The 20,480-nt window shown below is 36.6% G+C and overlaps 1 protein-coding gene across 1 annotated transcript in view; it reads left to right on the top strand.

The window, feature by feature from the left end:
- gpc5a (glypican 5a) overlaps nt 1-20,480 on the top strand; it is a 195,713-nt gene that overhangs the window by 115,847 nt on the left and 59,386 nt on the right. The window contains exon 7 of the mRNA XM_067442854.1: nt 15,201-15,351. Coding sequence (XP_067298955.1) covers nt 15,201-15,351 — 151 coding nt within the window. The remainder of the gene's footprint in view (nt 1-15,200; nt 15,352-20,480) is intronic.

A 20,480-nucleotide genomic window follows, 5' to 3' on the forward strand; every position in this document is an offset into this window, starting at 1 on the left:
ACTAACGTCCATCTGTTCACCCATGGGTGTGCTGGTCTGAAAACCAGGTGTGTGCAGGCGCATTGTTGGAGTGTTGCTATTGAGGAACTGAAAACCTGCTCTAAAATCAGTAAACTGCAACTGGCTTTTAAAGGGAATGGAAGATGAGACTCTGATTGCTTAAGTGCACATTACGCTCGAAACACACCCATGACTCATTAAGAGACTGGGGACAAAACGTTTAGACCATGTGCCTGGCACTCCGACTGCTTTTTTCCGTCGTTAAACTAGCAAAAGTTGATTCAGACACCCTAAGAGCACCTGCGCTATGAGCTTCAGACATTAAAACAGGGCCCTTAATCTCTCTCAGTGTGAACAGTCAGTCCTAAAGACTGCATTTGGAAAAGAAAAAACAAATCAATTTGATGTGATGTTGTGCCAAAACTAAATGTTCCTCTCTCAGTGCCAAGTTAATAAAACATGACGTCACGTATCACTCAACTGCACTTCTGAATGGATATGAGAGGTTCTGCATGCTATTCTTGTATTCTAATAGTATCATATACATTGCAATACTGTACATGCAGTTGTATGCATTGTTTTTAATACAGCACTTCTAAAGCCTCATAATGCTGGAGTAAAAAAAAAAACCTAAGGTGAAAATACCCAACATGTATATAATTTGCACATTTACTGCGCAAACACATTTAATCACATAAGTACAATAAGTGACAGACAATCAGAAACACAAAATAACCCCTGACAGGGTGATCAAGACCATGATGTGAAATGGGGAATTAACAAACACATCTACAGAAATAGCCCCGGATTCACAGACAAAGCTTTTGTCTAGTCTGAGACTAAAATGCATCTTTCAACAGTTTTAAACTGCGACCGAAAGCAACTTTCACTGACAGATATTAAAATATGTCAGTACCATTTTTGTTTTGTCTCAAAACACACACCAGTAATGTTCCTTTCTTAAGCATGTTTATAAAAACTACTTACATTCCCTAATTAAATGAATCCTGGCTTAATCTAAGCCCTGTCATAAAACAATAATTTCAACGTTCATGTTTTTTTTTTTTTTTTTTTTTGGACATGCCAGGGGGGAAAATACATTTTTCGATATAAAGCGTCTGAATGCACATTATTCTGATAAGATACTGATTTACTGCACATAAAGCATCCAAAATAAATGCAACAACAAATGGTATTAGTCTTATTAGAGGAGATAATGATGCCCAGGCTCTGTTGACTATGATAATTTGTATTAAAGTGAAGATCTAATCTAAACACCCCCTACGGCAATGCCTGAAAACATGTTGTTGACAGTATTTTATTTCACTTATAGTCAATATCTCCTTCTAAAACGAATACGAATCTGAATCATATCCGGCAGCTGACCTGTACTTTGTATGGTGAGATCATTGTGAACTGTCTCGATCCTGCATCACGTACCTTCGGCCAGCATCGAAATTAAGGCTCTGACGAAGCTCTTTCATTTACTGAAGCTGGGCTAATAGGCTTGTCAGACTGTACGATAAATCACCCGTCATCCACGTCAGACCCGAGCTCTCTCCCAAAGCTGCCCGCCGCAATCAACCTCTGTCAAATAAAAGCCGCTTTGTTTCGTGCCTTGGGGAAACGGGGCGAGATTAGGTCTTTGATTGACACGCGTTGGGTCAAAAGGTTCTCTCGTGTTGTTGGATTGCAAAAACAATTATATATCTCACTCGGTCTCTGCTCTCACTTAATAAAAGCAAATCTCCACTTTGAGATATTCATAGCCATCGGAGACAATTAAAAATATTTTTCATAATGCTCCTCAATAATTTATTGCAGTAAAATAAGACAAACATTTATGCAATCTCCCGTCACTGCTTTGCCAAACGTTTCTGCAGCTGTGTTTAGTCTGTTTTCATGAAGAATAAAGACTAATAAATGAAAAGATTTTTGCGTGCGTGTGTGTTATTTGAAATTATAAATCAATTTTGAATGCCAAATAAACATTTAGCAATGAAAGCCCTGTTTGGCTGGAGAAGAAAATAATTATCCTAGTATGAGATGGTTTGCAGGAGGAGATTCCTCTGGTCGAATGGCCTTTATTACTGTTACATCCTTTGCTTTCCCATCTTGAGCTACATTTCTTGCCTGGATTCATTATGGTCTGATTCTTCATCATGGTGTGATTTACTTGTTTACATTAGCATTTTTATGCTCTGTGCTTTCACTGACCCAATGGCGAAGTCTTGTAAGTGTCACGCTGCATTTCCGGTTACCCGTGTTTTGGTTTTGACATTCTGCCTGGTTTTCTGTTGTATTTTAACACCTCGTAGCATATTTTGCAAGTAACTTGGTCGCCCTTTCTCTCTTGATGGTCCTACACAGTAGGCTTCTTTCCCATTGCTTCATTTTGCGAAATATGTTTGTGTTGGCATGTGTCGACACGCCCCGTGAGTTAACAAACACAGCTGCTTCTTTTTTAACCATGTGGCAAACAAAAGCATTAAAAAAACCCAAACAACTTTAAACTGTTTAACTGATAGTATTAATCGGTCAAAATTATTGGTTAAAAAATATTTTTAAAAATCGGTTAACGGTTACAGTCAATATGAGCATCCCTAATAGAAACAAAAGCTTTATGTAACACAGGATTATTTAATTGATATACTATCAAATTATATCATTCCCTAAATGATAAAAGCTGTCAATAAGAGATGTAAAAATAATTAAAATTAAATAAATGCATGCAAATTCGTTCTAGAACAATCGTCAGTGATTGACGAATGAGAGCTCTTCGTCAGTTTGTGCCGTGCGTGTCAATGAGAATGCGCAATGACAGAAGAGACAACCTTGATGAGGAGAGCAGACGTGATCGATCAACGCGATCCAATTCTGATCCAAAAGTTGAAATGCTGATCCGAAAACCCTCCGAAGAGTATGAGGAAGTTTAAATTTTAATTACTTCGATGCATTCTGAGTAAGAGAGTCGACAGAGTAATACGTCCTATTAGTTCACGACGCCATTTTATGGTCGCGCACGCCTGTAATCGAGGTGCGCCTGTGTAAGTAAAGCGCTATTGATTCAGAGGCCAGATTTTTTCCTTTCTCGTTTCTATTTTTTTTTCTTCTTTCTTCTCTCTTTTCTTCTTTCTTGATTCTTGGAACCGTGACACCCGAGCGATCTTCTGTGACACCCTGTGAACTTCACGTTTGATGGCGAGCCAAGCAAACCTTTAGCAGAGTAGAAGATTCGTTGTGGAGAGGCGAGGATATGCTTTCTTTGAGTCTTCCAGTTCACTTCTAGTGAAGAAAGACGTTTCGATCTAAAGATCTCTGAAGGGTGTATGGTCATCCATAGACCAGATCCAGACAGTCAAAACTTTATGAGAACACTTAAGGTCTTTTGAGAGACATTATACTTCTCTGTGTATTCTTTTCTTTGATTTATTTTTTTGATGTACTGAATTGACCGGTCTGTGTGTATATTTAAAGGGAAAAAAACGAGTGCACTCAAAGGGAATTTTCAGTCAGTTTTTATTGTTTATAGTCCATGTGATCTTGTAATGTACTTTCTTTTATTTGTTTAACTTTCTACCTTTTCTTTTAACGTGAAATCAATTATACTTTTATTTCAAATTGAATCTTGTGTCTGTCTGTTGCTTCTCAGTATAACCCGCTACCTCCTTAGTGATCCCTAAAATCTTCTGACTAATCCAAATCCTAACTATATTACATAGTTAGCAATCCATTAAACTATTTCTAATTCTTAGACGAGTGTTACATTTACTATATAAAAGATTAATGAGGATTAAGTCATTCGTGACAGACGTGTGAAACGTCCATTGAGTGAAAACAATAGACTGTGAATTGAGCAGTTGACTAGACTGCAAGTATGTGTTTTACAGGCCAACAAATCAATAATGATAAACATTTTCTCTTAGCCTTTGCTAAAAACTCACATCACATGCCATACAATATGCTTTATAAAATGCATGATTTTAAATGACAAAGTTTAGATCCCATTTGTCTAGCGCGTGTCCCATAGTTTACGCATTAGGTCAATGGGCAGAGTATTTGGTCTTTTGTGGCTGTTTGACATATTCAACCACATGATGAAAGCAATCCAGTGTAATGTGTTTTCGACTACCTCTGGAAGTGGGCGAAAGTGGACAAGCTCAAAATGTTTTAGGACACGTTTACACCTATATTTAGTGTTGTCCACTTTTCTTCCAATTGACCAAACATATTTTAATACTAGTTGTGGGGCCCAGGAGACGTAAATATGATATTAAAAATGTCCTTAGGGACTAAGATTCAGAAATATTTTGAACATGTAAGCCTTTTAACCGAGGCATTAATGCACATGTTTTGTCAGTGATTGCTACTCTTTGTATTATTAGCAGGAAGTGAAAAAATAAACAAGCACAATCAGGGCAACAGTCGCTGGCAGTCGGGGGGCGATTGGCCACTGTGCCCTTCATGACTGACAGTCAATGGTGGCCTGTCATTGTTTTCAGCCCATTATTACAGCTACAAAGAGCACCCAGTACCACCGGCTAATGGTAGCTTTAGTGACAGTAAATGCCAAACAAAGGCCTACAAAGTGTATGTTAGGGCACATGGTCAAGGCCAAGGCGGTCAGAATTTGTAGACCTTAACATGTTTACAATTCCAGTAATACTTGAGGGCCTCTACGCTATTGTTATTATATATGAGTAAAATGTCACTCTGTTTCTGGATATTATTGCATAGCACTTCAAGTGCTGTTTCTGTTGTGTAATAAAAGTTCATTTTATTATCAATTATTTATTTATTATCTGTAAGGATTTCTGGGTCAGCACCATCCAAAAATGAAGACTATTGACTATAGTAGCTTGTTTCTGATCCAACCAGAATCTCTGGAGCAGATTCCAATGCCACTTTAACAACATATTAAAGTATTATATTCCTGCTCAATTGTTTTACAATTTAGGTGATATAAGAATTAAATAGATTTGATGTGATATTTTTAAGCTGAAAAAAGTTTTTAATGTAAAATGTCGTATATTTCAATAGTATTACTAATTGGCTATATATATATATATATATATATATATATATATATATATATATATATATATATATATATATATATATATATATATATATATATATATATATATATATATATATATATATATATATATATATATATATATATATATATATACACTTTATTTTACAGTATGTGCACTAACGTACTTACCCAAGAAAGACATAAGGTAACGTGGTTTAAGGTTAGGTTTAGGGGTAGGTTCAGGTTTTGTACATATAATAACTCAGTTATTGCAATTACTATAATAAGTACAAAGTATGTACATGTGGAAGAGGACTTTAAAATAAAGTGCTTAAGCCTTGTGCAGTTTCAGTAAAACTACGATACATAATAACTGTATATAACTGTACAATAACTGTAATTCACCCCAACCAGCTCCAACAAAAACTTGCCTCAGCACTTTCTAAAACACATACTTTTCAAGAAGCAAATGCAAATGTGTCTGATAGTTGATGTGATCATGGGCAGCAGTGCAAAGTTGATTCATTTGATCTCATTTGTATATTTTGTTTTGTATAAATGGGGTGGCAGTGGCTCAGTGGTTCATGTAGGTTGTCTTCAAACCGAAAGGTTGGTGGTTTGATCCCCGGTTCCACCTGACCAAGTGTCGAAGTGTCCATGAGCAAGACACCGAACCCCAGCTGCTCCCGACGAGCTGGATGGCGCCTTACATGGCTGACACCGCCGTCGGTGTATGAATGGGTGAATCTGAGGCAAAATGTAAAGCGCTTTGGATGGCCTTAGGGTCTGATAAAAGCGCTATATAAATGCAGTCCATTTACCATTTATTTAAGTAACAAAACAAAGAATCGCTAAAATGACTTACTACAAGGGTCTTCTTCAACAAACATTCAACAGAAACAGCATGCTGCTACTTCCTTGAAGAAATTAAAACTAACCTAGATCAGGGAGGAGTGGTGGGTGCAGTTTTTCTGGATTTGAGTAAGGCTTTTGACACAGTTAATTATGATATACTATTAAACAAACTGTCAAATTATGACCTTTCTATAGACACACAACATTGGATCAAATCTTTCTTAAATGGCCGACAGCAGTGTGTACGGGTGAATAATACTCTATCCCCATTTAAAGCATGCACCCTGGGAGTGCCACAGGGATCAATTTTAGGGCCGCTGCTTTTTAGCATATATATTAACGACCTTCCGTCTGTATGTAAAAATGTCAATTTGATAATGTATGCTGATGATGCTGTGTTATATACTCATGGGAAAACTGCTACTGAAGTTGCAATGAAATTAACTAAGGAAATGCAAATCGTTGTTAATTGGTTACAAAACTCTTGCTTGACTTTAAATGTTGAAAAGACAGTAACTATGTACTTTACAAACAGGAGTAAACTTAAAGATTGTCCTGACATTTTAGTAAATGGGCAAAAAATTAAAAAGGTGAATGAATTCAAATATTTAGGGGTTACCCTTGATAATGCTCTTAGTTTTAAAAATCATGTTAAAAAATTGAGTAATACACTGAAATTTAATCTCAGAAACTACAGACACATAAGAAACTCTCTTACTGTTGATGCATCACATATATATTTAAATGCAATGATTCTCCCACATCTTTTTTATTGCATGACAAGTTGGTCTCAAGCATGTAAAACAGCCATAAAACCACTCGAATCATTATATAAAAGTGCTCTTAAAATTCATGATAAAAAAACACGTCAGTTTCATCACTGTCATATACTCACCAAATATAGTTTTTTGAATTTTGAAAATGTAATAATGCACACAAATGTATGTTTGTTGTTTAAAATCCTTTATAATTCAACTGCTCCTCCTTTGAAAAAAATGATCAAACTTAACTCAGAGAAAAAAATAAGAGTTACCCGATCAGTTACTAGAGGTGAATGTAGTGTTCCTAAACGCAGGACTTCTTTTGCCAAATCCTCATTTTCTTTTGTTGCCATAAAGCAATGGAATTTACTTCCAACAGAGCTAATTCATTGTACGGATTTTAAAACATTTTCATGTCTCACAAGAAATTGGATGTTGTCACAGCAAATTTGTAGACATTTGTGAGTGAGTGTGTGTGTGTGATGGGGGGGGGGGGGGGGGGGGGGCATGTTATTTTGGAAAGGGTGGTGGGAGGGGGTACATTGTTTTACAGGATGTTGAATTTTGTGTATTTAAAACTCTGTAATTGACATTTTGCACAACTATTTTAGTAACTGTTAATTTATTGTATGTTTCTATTTCTAGCTGCCCAGGGACTACGGGTGGAAAATAGCAATTTGCTAAAACCCGGTGCAATGCATCTCTCCTTGTTATAAACAAGGCTAATGTTTTTATTGTGCACTGTCCCAGTCTCAAATAAAAGTAATAATAATGATTTTCAGGTTTGTTTCAGGTAATTAAAGCAACATGTTTTCAATAACGGAAGAATATGTAAAAGTGTGGGATATGAGGCTAATATTACAATAATTAACATGATAATAAACAGCGGCAAGACTTTTCCTCTTAGTGACACGACAGCTAGATTCAGATTGTAACAAGACAACAAAACGAAATATAAAACACAACCCTGCCTCTTTTCTCATGTTTCTGATATCTGATGTTTAACCACATCAGAGTCAGCGGCAGACGTCAGAAGGTCTAGCTGAGGAAAGGCTGCTCTCGGCGGGTTAACGAGCGCTGAGCACCCGCTGATTGAGCTCACAAAACGGCAGATCAAATTGTCAAATATGCGCTCTCTTTATAAACAAACTACATATTTAATCATTAAACAAGTACATTCTCGCCTGAAACAGTCTTAAAACTACATTTTTTGACACATTAACAGTAGTATTTTTTGATTATTTTAAATTTTTCTTATCCGCTATTGATGCCTGCTGGATGGTGCCAGATGCATTCTGGGATGTCTCCTCTCGATGCGTCCTCGATAAAAGGGGCGGATCAAGGACACATCCAGGGATTTGAAATGTGCTTGGCTAGATGTGAACTTTCAATTAGAACAGTACTTGGGCAGCGACACGAGAACGCAAGTACAGACAAGTACGCATAATGAGAAACGGCCAGAGACAAAAGATCATGTGACAAGTGCAACAAAAACAACAGAAACAGATTTGTAACATGTTCAAACTTTGCTAAAGTTATTGTTTTGAACAAGTACTAACTGAGACATTAAAAACATGTTAAAGTTTGTTTATCAATGCTGTGTGTCTTTTTTCCCCTCTGTCTGGGTAAAAAGACCATTTATGCTTTTTAAACAAAATTAACCACTTTTATGATTTATTTTCACACAAAATCTGTTGCTCCATAAATTCTGCTGTCATAAACTATAAGAGTAATGAAAAGCATATTGTTTCTTAAGGCATGCATTTAGCTCTGTTGTACCCTATAACATGGCAATGCCATGTTTTCTGTAGCATGGTACCTTGTTTTTACCTTAGCGTTCCATGTAAATACCATGGTGTGTTTCAAACATCCCATCACTGTACCATGGTACGAGCACAGTATTTTGCTGTAAGGGAGGCTGTAAGGTTATGCAGTGCTTACATTAGCGCAGCGCTCAATACTACACAATAGACTGTACAAGGATTCTGAATTATAGAACACACGTAGAGTCCTTCAGAGCGTGCCGTTTTTGTAGAGATCTAAGTTAGACGTCAGAGCTAAAAAATACATGTCAGCTGAGTCTCTCAAGCTAAGGAGATCTGAATTGGATTTCTGAGTTGTGAAAAGTGCTTTATAACAAAAGACAGGCATTACTTTTACTTTTGTTTGAGTCTCAGTTGAGCATCTCAACTAGTTCTTCCACTGCCATTCTCCTTCCTCTTTATTTTTCTGCAGTCCTTTAGCTCAAATGAATGACGAATATATCTCCATCCATCAGTGAGTTTATAATCAGTGCCCTGTGTGTTTGTGTATTCACTGGTGAATTATATTAAATGAGGGTCGCATGAATTGATAGATTAGTCAGACTGCTCTGCTGTTGGCAAGCATTGAACTTTCTGTTTTCTGTGTATGCACATGCATGCATATTAAAACTTAAACACGTGACAGACACTGCACATAAAGCAATGTGTGCTACCCATTTAACTTCTGTAATGAGATGCATTATCAAGAGAAAAAGGATATTCAATATGAAAATACATTTGGTTTTATTCATTTGATCAAACGCCCTTCCTTTGTAACGCTCAAATTTCACATTTTGAAATTTGAAAATGAAATGGGGGGGGGGGGGGGGTATGCAATTATAAGGACAATCATTTGTTTTGTTCCTGAGTAAACTACGAATACAAATCAAACATGTAAAAAAAAACTACAAATATGGCGGATGTGCTTGACCGATGGTTAAGGTTTAGATAAAGGGATTTGAGTGATTAATAGTCAACCTGATGAAAATATATTATGTTATCGTTATATTTCATCTGCATCAGCACTGCATACTTTAATAAAGATATGTTTGGTCACTTTAAGTGTGCATCTTTTAAATGCATCATTATGCAAACAAATGAGTAGTAGTAGTATACTACTACTATCTGTTTATGTTTCCCACAAAAAGCTAGATCATATTAGTTTCAAATAACATCAGGGTTAGAAATTATTTAAATTTGGGGGTGAACTATTCCATTAATTTCTCTCCCAATAAGATTCAATAGTTTTATGATTTATGGTTTCATGGTTTATACATACACACATATACATACTGTACATGTAAATATACACACTGTAAACAATTATTTAGAAAAAAAGTTACCTGGTTGCCTTAAAATTTTGAGTTCATTGAAATTGAAATTTTGAGTTAATACAATGAACATTTTTTGAGATTCGACAACCTTTATTAAAATATTATTAAAAGATTGTGTAAGCATATTGGGTAATTGTGTGTGTTTTATTTCTGATGACGCAGTGAAACATGCCAAATAGTGCTATTTTCATGATTTATCAATTTTTTTATGTGGTTCAGATACAAAAATATTTTGAGTTTCTATTTACTAAACAAATTTCCTTCATTGTATCAACTCAAATTTTTAATTTCAATAAACTCAACATTTTAAGGCAACCATGTTACTTACTTTTTTTAAGTTAAACCAACAAAAAACAACCAATTTTTTTTACAGTGCATACATACATACACACATGCATACATACCAAACAAGATTGGAGGGGTATTTTTACATGTTCAATTCAAAATTGTACATTCAAAATGTTATGTCTTAATATTTTGTGTATGAATACCCTCAGTGTGTTGTTGATGTTGTCTGTCATGTAAAGTATGTAATGCTAAAAGGCTCATGGCTGAACTTTCATCTTGGCTTCTTTTTGATGCTGCCATTGATTTGTCAGAGGTATAAAGGTTGTGATGTCAAAAGCAAAGGTATTTCCTGGAAGATAAGCAGACCTCTTAGAAATGGAGCTGGGACTCACATAATCTTCAAAGATGACATTCTTTAAGCAAAGCTTCTCCAGAGATATCATTTTTACTTTCAGGTCTTGAAGTCATTCGTAATCTTTTTTGTTTTGTTTGTTTTGTTTTGTTTTGTTTTTTTCTCTTCCCAAAAGTTCTTCAGAAACTTGTAAAGTCATGTCAAAGACGAATGGAATGGGAGAGCATGAACGTCAGTGACAGCAGTGTTTTGGTTACTAATAAACATGATAATCAGTCTCATCCCTGATATTTATGGAGATGATTGTAGATGATTACTTTGTTTAACTAAACTCAAAATGACCAGCGTGCTTGTCATACCTACTGCGTTAGACGTGGTGGTGCTCTGCAGTGACCGAGATTTAACAGTTTAGAGGCCTGCAAGAAATCATTCATGCAAATGCAAATCCTCCTATTGCTAGTGGCTTTTTTGCCATGGTCTTTCAGCAGATCATTTGGGAGCACCTTAACAGATCACTTAATTAATATTCATGAGCCATGCTGATAAGTGTTGCATTATGCTCACTTTTTAGATAATTTCTATTCCCTTGGTTAGAAGCAATAATGAATTTGAGTGGTTTGCCTGGCAGCTAAATAGATTAAGATATTTGTTCTATTATTTCAGGGCATTTTCCTTGTTTGTTTTTTATGTTTCTGCAACTGTTGTGTGAAAGTTGCACAGGAGCTGTATTGTAAAAGTTTCAAGCACTGCAGGTAGTCTGCTAACCTCAGGCAGTCAATCAAACTGTGGAGGAACATTGAGGATTCCTCGAGGAACGATGCACCTCCGTTAGAGGAGAACGTGGTCATTCTGCAGATAAGAGACTGAACATTTTTACCTCAGTGAGATAAAGGCCTTCAGTGCTTCAGGCTTTCTGGTTACGGTCGGAAAGAAAATTACAGAGGGGTAACATATTTGCTACAGGCTTGACTGAAAGTAATTTATGCATTTGCATGCAGCTGTTTTTGCATTATTTCTTTTTCTGCCTGCGTGCCTCGGGAGAAACATTCAAAACACTGTTTATAGCAAAGGACATATACAATAAAATGAGAATAGGCTGGGGTCATTGTGATGAAACTACTTTATTAATGGAAATGGAAACAAATAAATGAAATGTATAAAATGAATGTACACAATAAAAAAGGCAATTTCAAATCAGACATTGCTCTGATCATCAACTATGTTGAATACTATTATATACACTGTAAAAAATTAATATAATCAATAAGCTATGGCAACATGTTTTTACATTTCTTTAACTCATCAAAATAAGTTAAGCAATTTTCATTAACTCATAAAGTCATACCATAAGGGTCCATAACACACACCGTTTCTGCCAGTCTCATATTAATCTTGAGTACCTGTAGAGTAGTGTTGATCCTTCATATCTCACAAGAGTCTGTAGTTTTATCAGATTTATAAAAGACAGATATGCTGTACCAATTCTTTCCGAAAACAGCTGAACTAGGCGTACGTGTGTGTGTGTGTGTGTGTGTGGGCGTGTAATCCCTACATTATGGGGACAAAATGTCCCCACAAAGATGGCAATATCTGAAATCCTTGTCCTTGTGGGGACATTTTTAGGTCCCCATCAGGAAAACATCTTATAAATCACACAGAAGGAGTTTTTTTGAGAAAGTAAAAATGCAGAATGTTTCCTGTGATGGGTAGGTTTAGGGGCAGGGGCAGTATAGGGGGATAGAAAATGGTTTATACAGTATAAAAACCATTATGTCTATGGAAAGTCCCCATGAAACATGGAAACACTACGTGTGTGTGTGTGTGTGTGTGTGTGTGTGTGTGTGTGTGTGTGTGTGTGTGTGTGTGTGTGTGTGTGTGTGTGTGTGTGTGTGTGTGTGTGTGTGTGTGTGTGTGTGTGTGTGTGTGTGTGTGTGTGTGTGTGTGTGTGTGTGTGTGTGTGTGTGATGGGTAGGTTTAGGGGCAGGGGCAGTGTAAGGGGATAGAAAATATGGTTTGTACAGTATAAAAACCATTATGTCTATTGAAAGTCCCATAGACATAAACCCATAAAACATGGAAACACCAGGATGCATGAAATAGCATTAGACCCGATTTAAGTGACTTAAAACATCAACCATACAATCAATCATTTTTTTACACTGCATACTTTTGTTTTTAATAGTATGCAAAGATACATGTTTCAAAGAGTAGTATGCTACTTGTTTGTTCTCAATAGGTTGCGTTAACGCGACGCATGTCATTCTTTATATCTTTTATCCTTTTGCATTTTTAATAAAAAAAAAAATGTTTGCAGTAAGACTAAATAATGTGTCAAGAGAAAATGCTGTTATTTTAATTTCTAAATGCCATCTAGTTATCATTTTAGAAATGCATATGTCAGTTTTGCATTTTTATTTTTTTTACCTAGTGTATAAAAAAAAATCTAAAATAAAATAAAAATGTAACTTTTTACTATCAAATGAAATAGAGAGTGCAGAAGAATGCTAAATACAGTATATCGCTACTTGTATCACACTTGTCACACTGGAATTATGAAGTTAAATGCATTTCCGGGATGTGTCCAAAGAGTCTGCTGTGCGAGAGCGGCCGGCCTCTAGAGGTGAAATAAAAACTATCACCGATGCCTTGTGGAGTTTGTTTTGACACGTAACTTCAAAAACTGATTTAAAACCGACAACAACCCGGTTTGTTATACAGTACGCTATAGTACCTCTTCTCGTATCACTATGAAGTAATTCCTTTGTTGACTAGATGCTGCATTAGTGGAAAACAGCAGTGTGTTTGCCATCACGGCTGAGAGGAACATTAGTACTACCTCAAGCCAAGCGGTTAAAACAAACACACACGCACATCTGACCAAACTCTTTAATGTCACGATTGTTACCATCTATTTGCATTACTTTTTGTAGCCATTTGCATATGTAAACTGTATCCTAATCATGCAGCCGACAGAAACATAACAGATCAGAAATGCATTCAATTTCAGTTATTTCTTTTGACACGGTAAGACATATTTGGATTACATCATTATCAAGTGTTCTAAAATAGAAGAAAACAGTATATATACAGTGTATATATATATATATATATATATATATATATATAAATGTATAATTTCATTGCTATGCTTCAATGAATTAGTAACACTTTGCAAGTCCATTTGTAACATTAAATAAGGTTAATAACAGTATTGTCCATTGTTAATTTCAACATTTACTAACACATTTTAATATTTTAAAGTCGGTTCTTACATTAGTTAGTTACTGTAGGCAATATATTAACATGAACAATCATGGTTCATATAATTTTTATACTTAAGTACAAAAAATATCACATTACTTTAAAACTTTTACTCAAGTAATATTCCAAACAGTGACTTTAACTTCTACCAAAGTCATTTTCTGGTAAGATATCTATACTTTTACTCAAGTGTGGCTTTCTAGTACGTTATCCATTATGTGGTAAGTTTGTTAGTATTCCGTTCTGAATCACACCCTTCTCCAGAAGTTTCATTTTTAACTTTAGTTTCCCGTGTCGATTTGAGGCGACCTCTAAGCGTGTGAGTCACAGTCACTCATCCATCATGGCTCTGCTAATCCATTAGTTCAGCTACTTAATCGGCCGATATTGAGCCACTACAGCTGCTAATTACCACGGACAATTGCAACAGCCCAATGCTCTCTACCTGATAAATACAAAGCGCTTTCGATATCTGAGAGGTTGTCTTGCATTTCAATTAGATAATTAAATGTTCCTGTAGCCTGAATGGATGTGGCTCAAGTGCACTCAGAGTTTGTAATTGCTGCTAACCCATCATACCTTGTGCAAAAGTTAGTTTTGAGGGTAACTGAAGGACATCGTGTCCAGGCACTGATCTCAGGAGATGGAGCCACATTGCTGTCATTATTGTTTTTTTGCGGAGAGGTTGTTGAATGATGAATATAATCACAATTGGATCCTCACAAACCGACTGCTCATTTAGCAAATAGAGAATGCTATGTTTCCATTAAAAGCATTATGTAATCTGGAAACGCATACTTGTTCGAATGGGTTTGGGTAAACAATATAAAACTGAAAATGCATGTTTTGTGTTTTTTATATTTGTAAAAATCCAACTTGATAATTGAGGGTTGAACACTCAAAGTGTATTTGATATGCAAATCAGGTTGCAAGGGATCAATGTGCAGTTTGTAGGATTCATGAGATCAAAATATTGTGGACATATTTACGGTTTTATACATTCACTGACTACACTATACAGTACAGTATGTCTGTCCCTCTTAACATTGTTATCATTTGTGTCCAATTAAAAAATGCCATCTACCTTGAGATACCATTGTCATATTATGGTATTAGTGCTTTCAACAGAACGCCGTGCTTTTGATTCCTGCTCAAGGAGATATATATAAATATATATATATATATATATATATATATATATATATATATATATATATATATATATATATATATAGATAGATAAGGTCCCATTGTACCATGTATTACTATTTATTTAGCCTTTGTTGCCAAGCAACATGGCAAGTAGCAAAATGAATAAATAATAAAAAAATGTTTGGGTGTGTTTAATCAAATCTGGTTGTCTGTGGTCTGAACAGCAACAGAAAGGCATGAATCAGATTTTTTCTCTAAATTATTTTCATATGTGGTTTGAAATCTTCAAATCAATCAAAATAAATACTGTAATAATTAATTCTGAAGTTTAAACACATCGTATATTTGTTCCAGCTGTTGCAGGGCAGGTCAATCCCAAAACTGGGCACTCTGGACCAAATCGAGACAGGAAGTGGAGACGGATACAGCGGAGACTGTGATGATGAGGACGGATGCTGGGGATCGGGGAACGGAGCGGCCGAGAGGAGAAGAATAGTCCCTATATGTAAGTGATTATCTCAGATGGATAGATGTGCCATAACTTTAGTTAAAGAGCTGAGATTGAACACACTCGTACGACTTTGAGTCCAGTGGAGATGAGCACAGTCAATGGTTAACACAATCTCCGCTTGTTCATTTTAGACCTGCTAATCAAATGCTAGACTTTTTGTCCCTTTGTTCATCATAAGTCAGAGATAACAAGTGGGAAATACCACATCTGACATTTTGAAGGGAAGGCGGAATTAGATCAGACTTCCATTGACGCTTGATATCGAAGTGTAATTAAGTGGCAGAATTAAGGTCAAGCATAGAGAAACATTTTTCCAGACATTTCCTCCTCCTTCAAATGAATTATGCAATCAAAGAATAACGTGGTTGTAAAAAAAAGTGGAACAAATCAAAGTGGCCATCTGGTAATTACTTCATCTTCCGGAGGGGATTGGATCTCTGACCCATGCCCCGCTGAATCAACCTCAAGGGCTGTGCGCTTCTCTCTCCAAACCTCCTCTATCTCCCGTATGCTCGTCTGATTAATCGCCCCACGCTTTTTGTCTGGATAGGGGCGTTCTGGGTCATCTAAACGTGCCATTGCATCACAGCGGTATTTCCTTTTCCTCCTGTCAGTCTGCCTCACTGTGTCAGCGCCGCCTCATGCCCCTCTCATAATTCATGGGAGGCTGTGACGATGCGCTCATTTATCTCAGTCTTTCCCCGCTCATCCCGCCGCACGGTACTCCATCCAAAACGATGTCACGCCTCAGCCGTCGCCGCGCTGTCAGTAAGTTACGCAGATGGGGGTTCTGCAGTCAGCAGTCATGCTTTCTGTTTGCATCAAGACAAAACGACAACAGCTTACGTGACGGAGTTAGTGAGGGGAGAATTCAGTGTCGTCACGCTCGCTTACGTCCGTTATCTGTGTTTCGGTATTCTGTAAACCCTGCTCCAAATAATGAATTCATTGAGTAGGGTAAACTTAAATTAAACAACTTTCTTTTGAGTTTGCAACACTGATACATTTGATGTCATCTAAATTTTCATTGTTTTGAGTTTTATGAACTTAACTTAAATTTGAACTCAAACTGGGTTGGGATTTCTATTTCCCAGCATGCTTTGCCATGATACTGTATGAGTAACTGCTAAAATTATTATTATTTTTTTTTTGTGCAATATTAATGCTAAATGGGAGATTTAAAGGGTTAGTTCAAAAATACAATTTCTGTCATTAATTCCTCACCCTCACATCATTCCAAACCTGTAAGACCTTTATTCATCTTCAGACACAAATTAAATATTTCTGATGAAAGAAATTAAAGAGATTGTTAAAATAGTCCATGTGACTCCTGTGGATCAACCTTAATTTTATGAAGCATTGAGAATAAAAAGTATTCTTGTTGCTTCATAAAATTAAGGTTGAACCACTGGAGTCCCATGGACTATTTTAACAATCTCTTTAATTTCTTTCTGGACCTTGAAAGACGTCGTTGTTTTGCTGTCTATGGAGGGGTCAGAGAGCTCTCGGATTTAATCAGAAATATCTTAATTTGTGTCTGAAGATGAATGAAGGTCTTACGGGTTTGGAACGATGTGAGGGGTGAGGAATTAATGACAGTTAATAAAGACAATGAAGACAGACAAATAATGAAAATGTTACATTTTTAATGTGTTGCTATGCTAATTTGAAAGAGTTTCTGTTATGTTTTTTTTTTTTTTTTTTTTGATGGGTTGCCATCATGGTGACGAGTGAAGCAAGAGCTTGGTTTGAGTCCCCCTTGAGTTTAATCAATCATTGTATCCCTTAAAATGATTGTTTGGCTATCACCAGACCAAGCTCAATTTAAGATTGAACATTGGAAGATTGGAGAGTCTGCTCTGTATTTTCCACTGCACAAGAGGCGTGATCAATGGCCATAGTTCAAATAACTCTGTACGCATTTGGACAGTCCTTCAACCAACCAAACCACAAGAGGCGTGATCAACAGGCAACGACCCATTGCTTCTCTATCCGTCATCATGTTAAACCCACCAATAGTGCGCCAGGTGAATAAGCCAGTCTGTGATTGGTTCCCGCAAAAGTGTAACAGAAGCAGTAGAAATTTTCTAGAAGTTTGAAAACTAGAAATTTTCCAGACTGAGTTTACATATTACATATTTAAATGCTTTTACGTGTGAAAGGAAAACTCTTAATTTCTTAAAATACTTGTGCTGTTCTAATGATATAAAAGCATTGCATTACCAATGTGAAAGTTTACTGAATCAGCTAGTTAAACCTAGCCAAGTTTCCACTACAACACATTTTTAAATTGAGATTACATGATCCATTTAAGTATATATAAAAATAATTCAAGTTAAGAGCAATTAGTTTGTACAAAATAAAATCTGCCAGCTCTGCTTACACTTTTATTTCTTAACTTAATGTTGGTGTAACTGATAACCATTCAAATGTTTTGAGTTTTGCCAACTTATTAGTGTTTACAGTGTACGATACAGATGGTTTCAAATTAGCCTGACAAGCCAGACCCACATCAAGATGTTTGGTCTGGAAACTCACCGTTGACAGCTCAATCCGAGTGGCGGGATAAATGGCTGTCTTTCAAACTTCCATTGCACGAGATAGGATAGTGCTACAACCAACCAGAGCAACGAAGGTGAAGCGGAGCTTGTTGATAGATTAAACATTCGCCGTATCCAGTCGGCAAAACTCAGAACACATCTTCCCTTTTTAAGAATGACTTCAGTGCCGTTCTTTGTTCTTTTCTCAGAGAAAAGCTTAACTCCAAGTCTTCCAGAATCGCAGTCAAAGCTGATTCGAAAGACCGCCGCCGTTCGCCAGTTTCTGTGTTTACTAGAAGCACACAAACGCAACTCGGCCGTCGTCATTATGGCCCCGCCCACCGACTCTATACACGATGTGATTGGCCCGGCAAGAGTTAGGCGATTACAGCTCAGAAGGGTATTGAGAGTTGCTAGACGACACTCAAGGGAAGATTAGATGTGCTGCCGCTAGGGTGCGTCTAGATTTCTAGGCTAGGTTTCAAATCAGCGTCACAGAAATAATTATCAATGAAACATAATCAATATGCAACAAATTCAAATTCTGCTGTAAAGCAGCTCAACAAGACGACGATGGGGTTATTATTCAAGCTCAGGTCAGTTCACTGTTGATTTAATTGAGATGTTGCAAATTTCATCAATTTAAGTGAGTTTTGAAATGCACAAATCACAGCGAAATGCATGAAATAAGAGTCCAGCCTGTTTTCCAATTCAGAAATGAGATAAACAAACTCTAGTGTCAAGTGTGATGTTCATTTTATCAGGATACTGTGCTGTGGCTCAGCTGAAGTTTAGAAAGATATCTTAAAAGATTTGATCAGCAAGAGTTGCTGAAATACTAAAATGTTCAGTAGTTTACAGTCTCTTTTGATCACTCAATCTCTAAAGATGCTGATATATGAGAAAAAGAAAGAAAGAAAGAAAGAAAGAAAGAAAGAAAGAAAGAAAGAAAGAAAGAAAGAAAGAAAGAAAGAAAGAAAAAAACATCAGTTTTGCAATTACTCACTTGTCACTTAAACCATTCGCAAGCAATGCACAAAAATCACCACTTACTTCCGGATATACAATTATTTATTTTTTTGATTGGTTTTTGATTGGTATTGAGCTCCTGCTTCACACTGAAACATATCTGTGAGTGCTGAGACCGAGCTTCAGCGGGTCACACCGAGGAGAATACATAAAGAAATACAATGGAGACAAACAGAGCCGCTGTAGTAAATAAAACATTAAGAGACGTGATGCGTTTGATTCTGGCTCAGTGCGCCGGAGTCTTCGCACAAAAGGACGACCATGTCAATGTCACCTGTGTGTGTTCTCTTGCTTGGCAGCGGATCCAGACGCTGCGTACTTGGTATGGAAAACAAAAGGCGTCAACGAGACGTATCGGCAGGGAGTCGTATTGATCTCCAGTAAGGAGACACAATGAGAGGAAGCGCAGGCAGGTCCCTTCAGTGAGAACTTGTTAATTAATAGCCTGTCTCGGGACGGGATTACATGATATCGCCCGGTGGCTCTTCATCGAGAGCTAACGGTTGAAGGTGATCTTTTGCTCCTGATGAGCTGTAATGATCCTGTTGGATTTAAATGGGTCCTTTAATGGACCGGGCTGCTTTTGGGGCACTTCGGTGGCCAATTATGGCATGTGAAGCTCGTGATACACCGCTCATCAGGCCATTTACAGTGGTTATAGCGGAAGAGATGCTGTAGCACGGATTGCTTGCTGAAAAAACAACAGGTCGTGACAGTAGGATGGGACCTGTTCTGTAGTCCTTCTAAGGAACTAATAATAGGGAGTAACTTTATAGCTACTAAACAAAAAATAACACTATTATGCTTGCACTTTAAAACTAAATGTAGTGAGCATGTGTCGTCAGGGGTTTTCACTTCATTTCGAGTCATGGATGAAAGTGCCGATAACTAAATTCTGTAACTCTGCCAAATTACTCACTAATTTGTTTAAACTTAATATCTCATATATTTTTTTACTCTTTTTCTGACTTGTTTTCCATCCATCCATCCATCCATCCATCCATCCATCCATCCATCCATCCATCCATCCATCCATCCCATTGTTATTCTTCTTCTCTGAATTCTATTTTAAGTCACAAATTTGCATCTGTTTTTTTTTTTTTTTTTTTTTTTTTTGTAATTGAATTACAATTCAGTAACTTAATTCAGTAAAACACATTCTTAATTAATGCACAAGCCTGTTTATGTTTGATGACATGTCCATTGGCTAAAGAACTGAGTCACTGACGTCACATTATAGACACTGAAGAGCCATAAACAGAACTGAAAATTATTTTGTTTCCAACTTTTTAAAGATTTTTTTCGAGCATTTTTCCTTTCCCTGGTTAAGTTCAAAAGAAGGTCTAATTGGCGTTCTGCAGAAATAAAAAGTTTAATGCATTATGCACCGTGACTGCATAGAAGCTCTTTTGTTAATGGTGCCCCTCAAAATCAGATATAACCAAAAGCTGAGTTTTCAAAAGTTTGATCTGCCTGCTAATGAATCAAAAAGAGGCCAAGCGGTCCAGACGACATGCGGACCGTATAAATGAGGCTTCATAGTGAAAACCTGCT

This window comes from Pseudorasbora parva, chromosome 4, assembly GCF_024679245.1.
Source record: "Pseudorasbora parva isolate DD20220531a chromosome 4, ASM2467924v1, whole genome shotgun sequence".
NCBI lineage: Eukaryota > Metazoa > Chordata > Actinopteri > Cypriniformes > Gobionidae > Pseudorasbora > Pseudorasbora parva.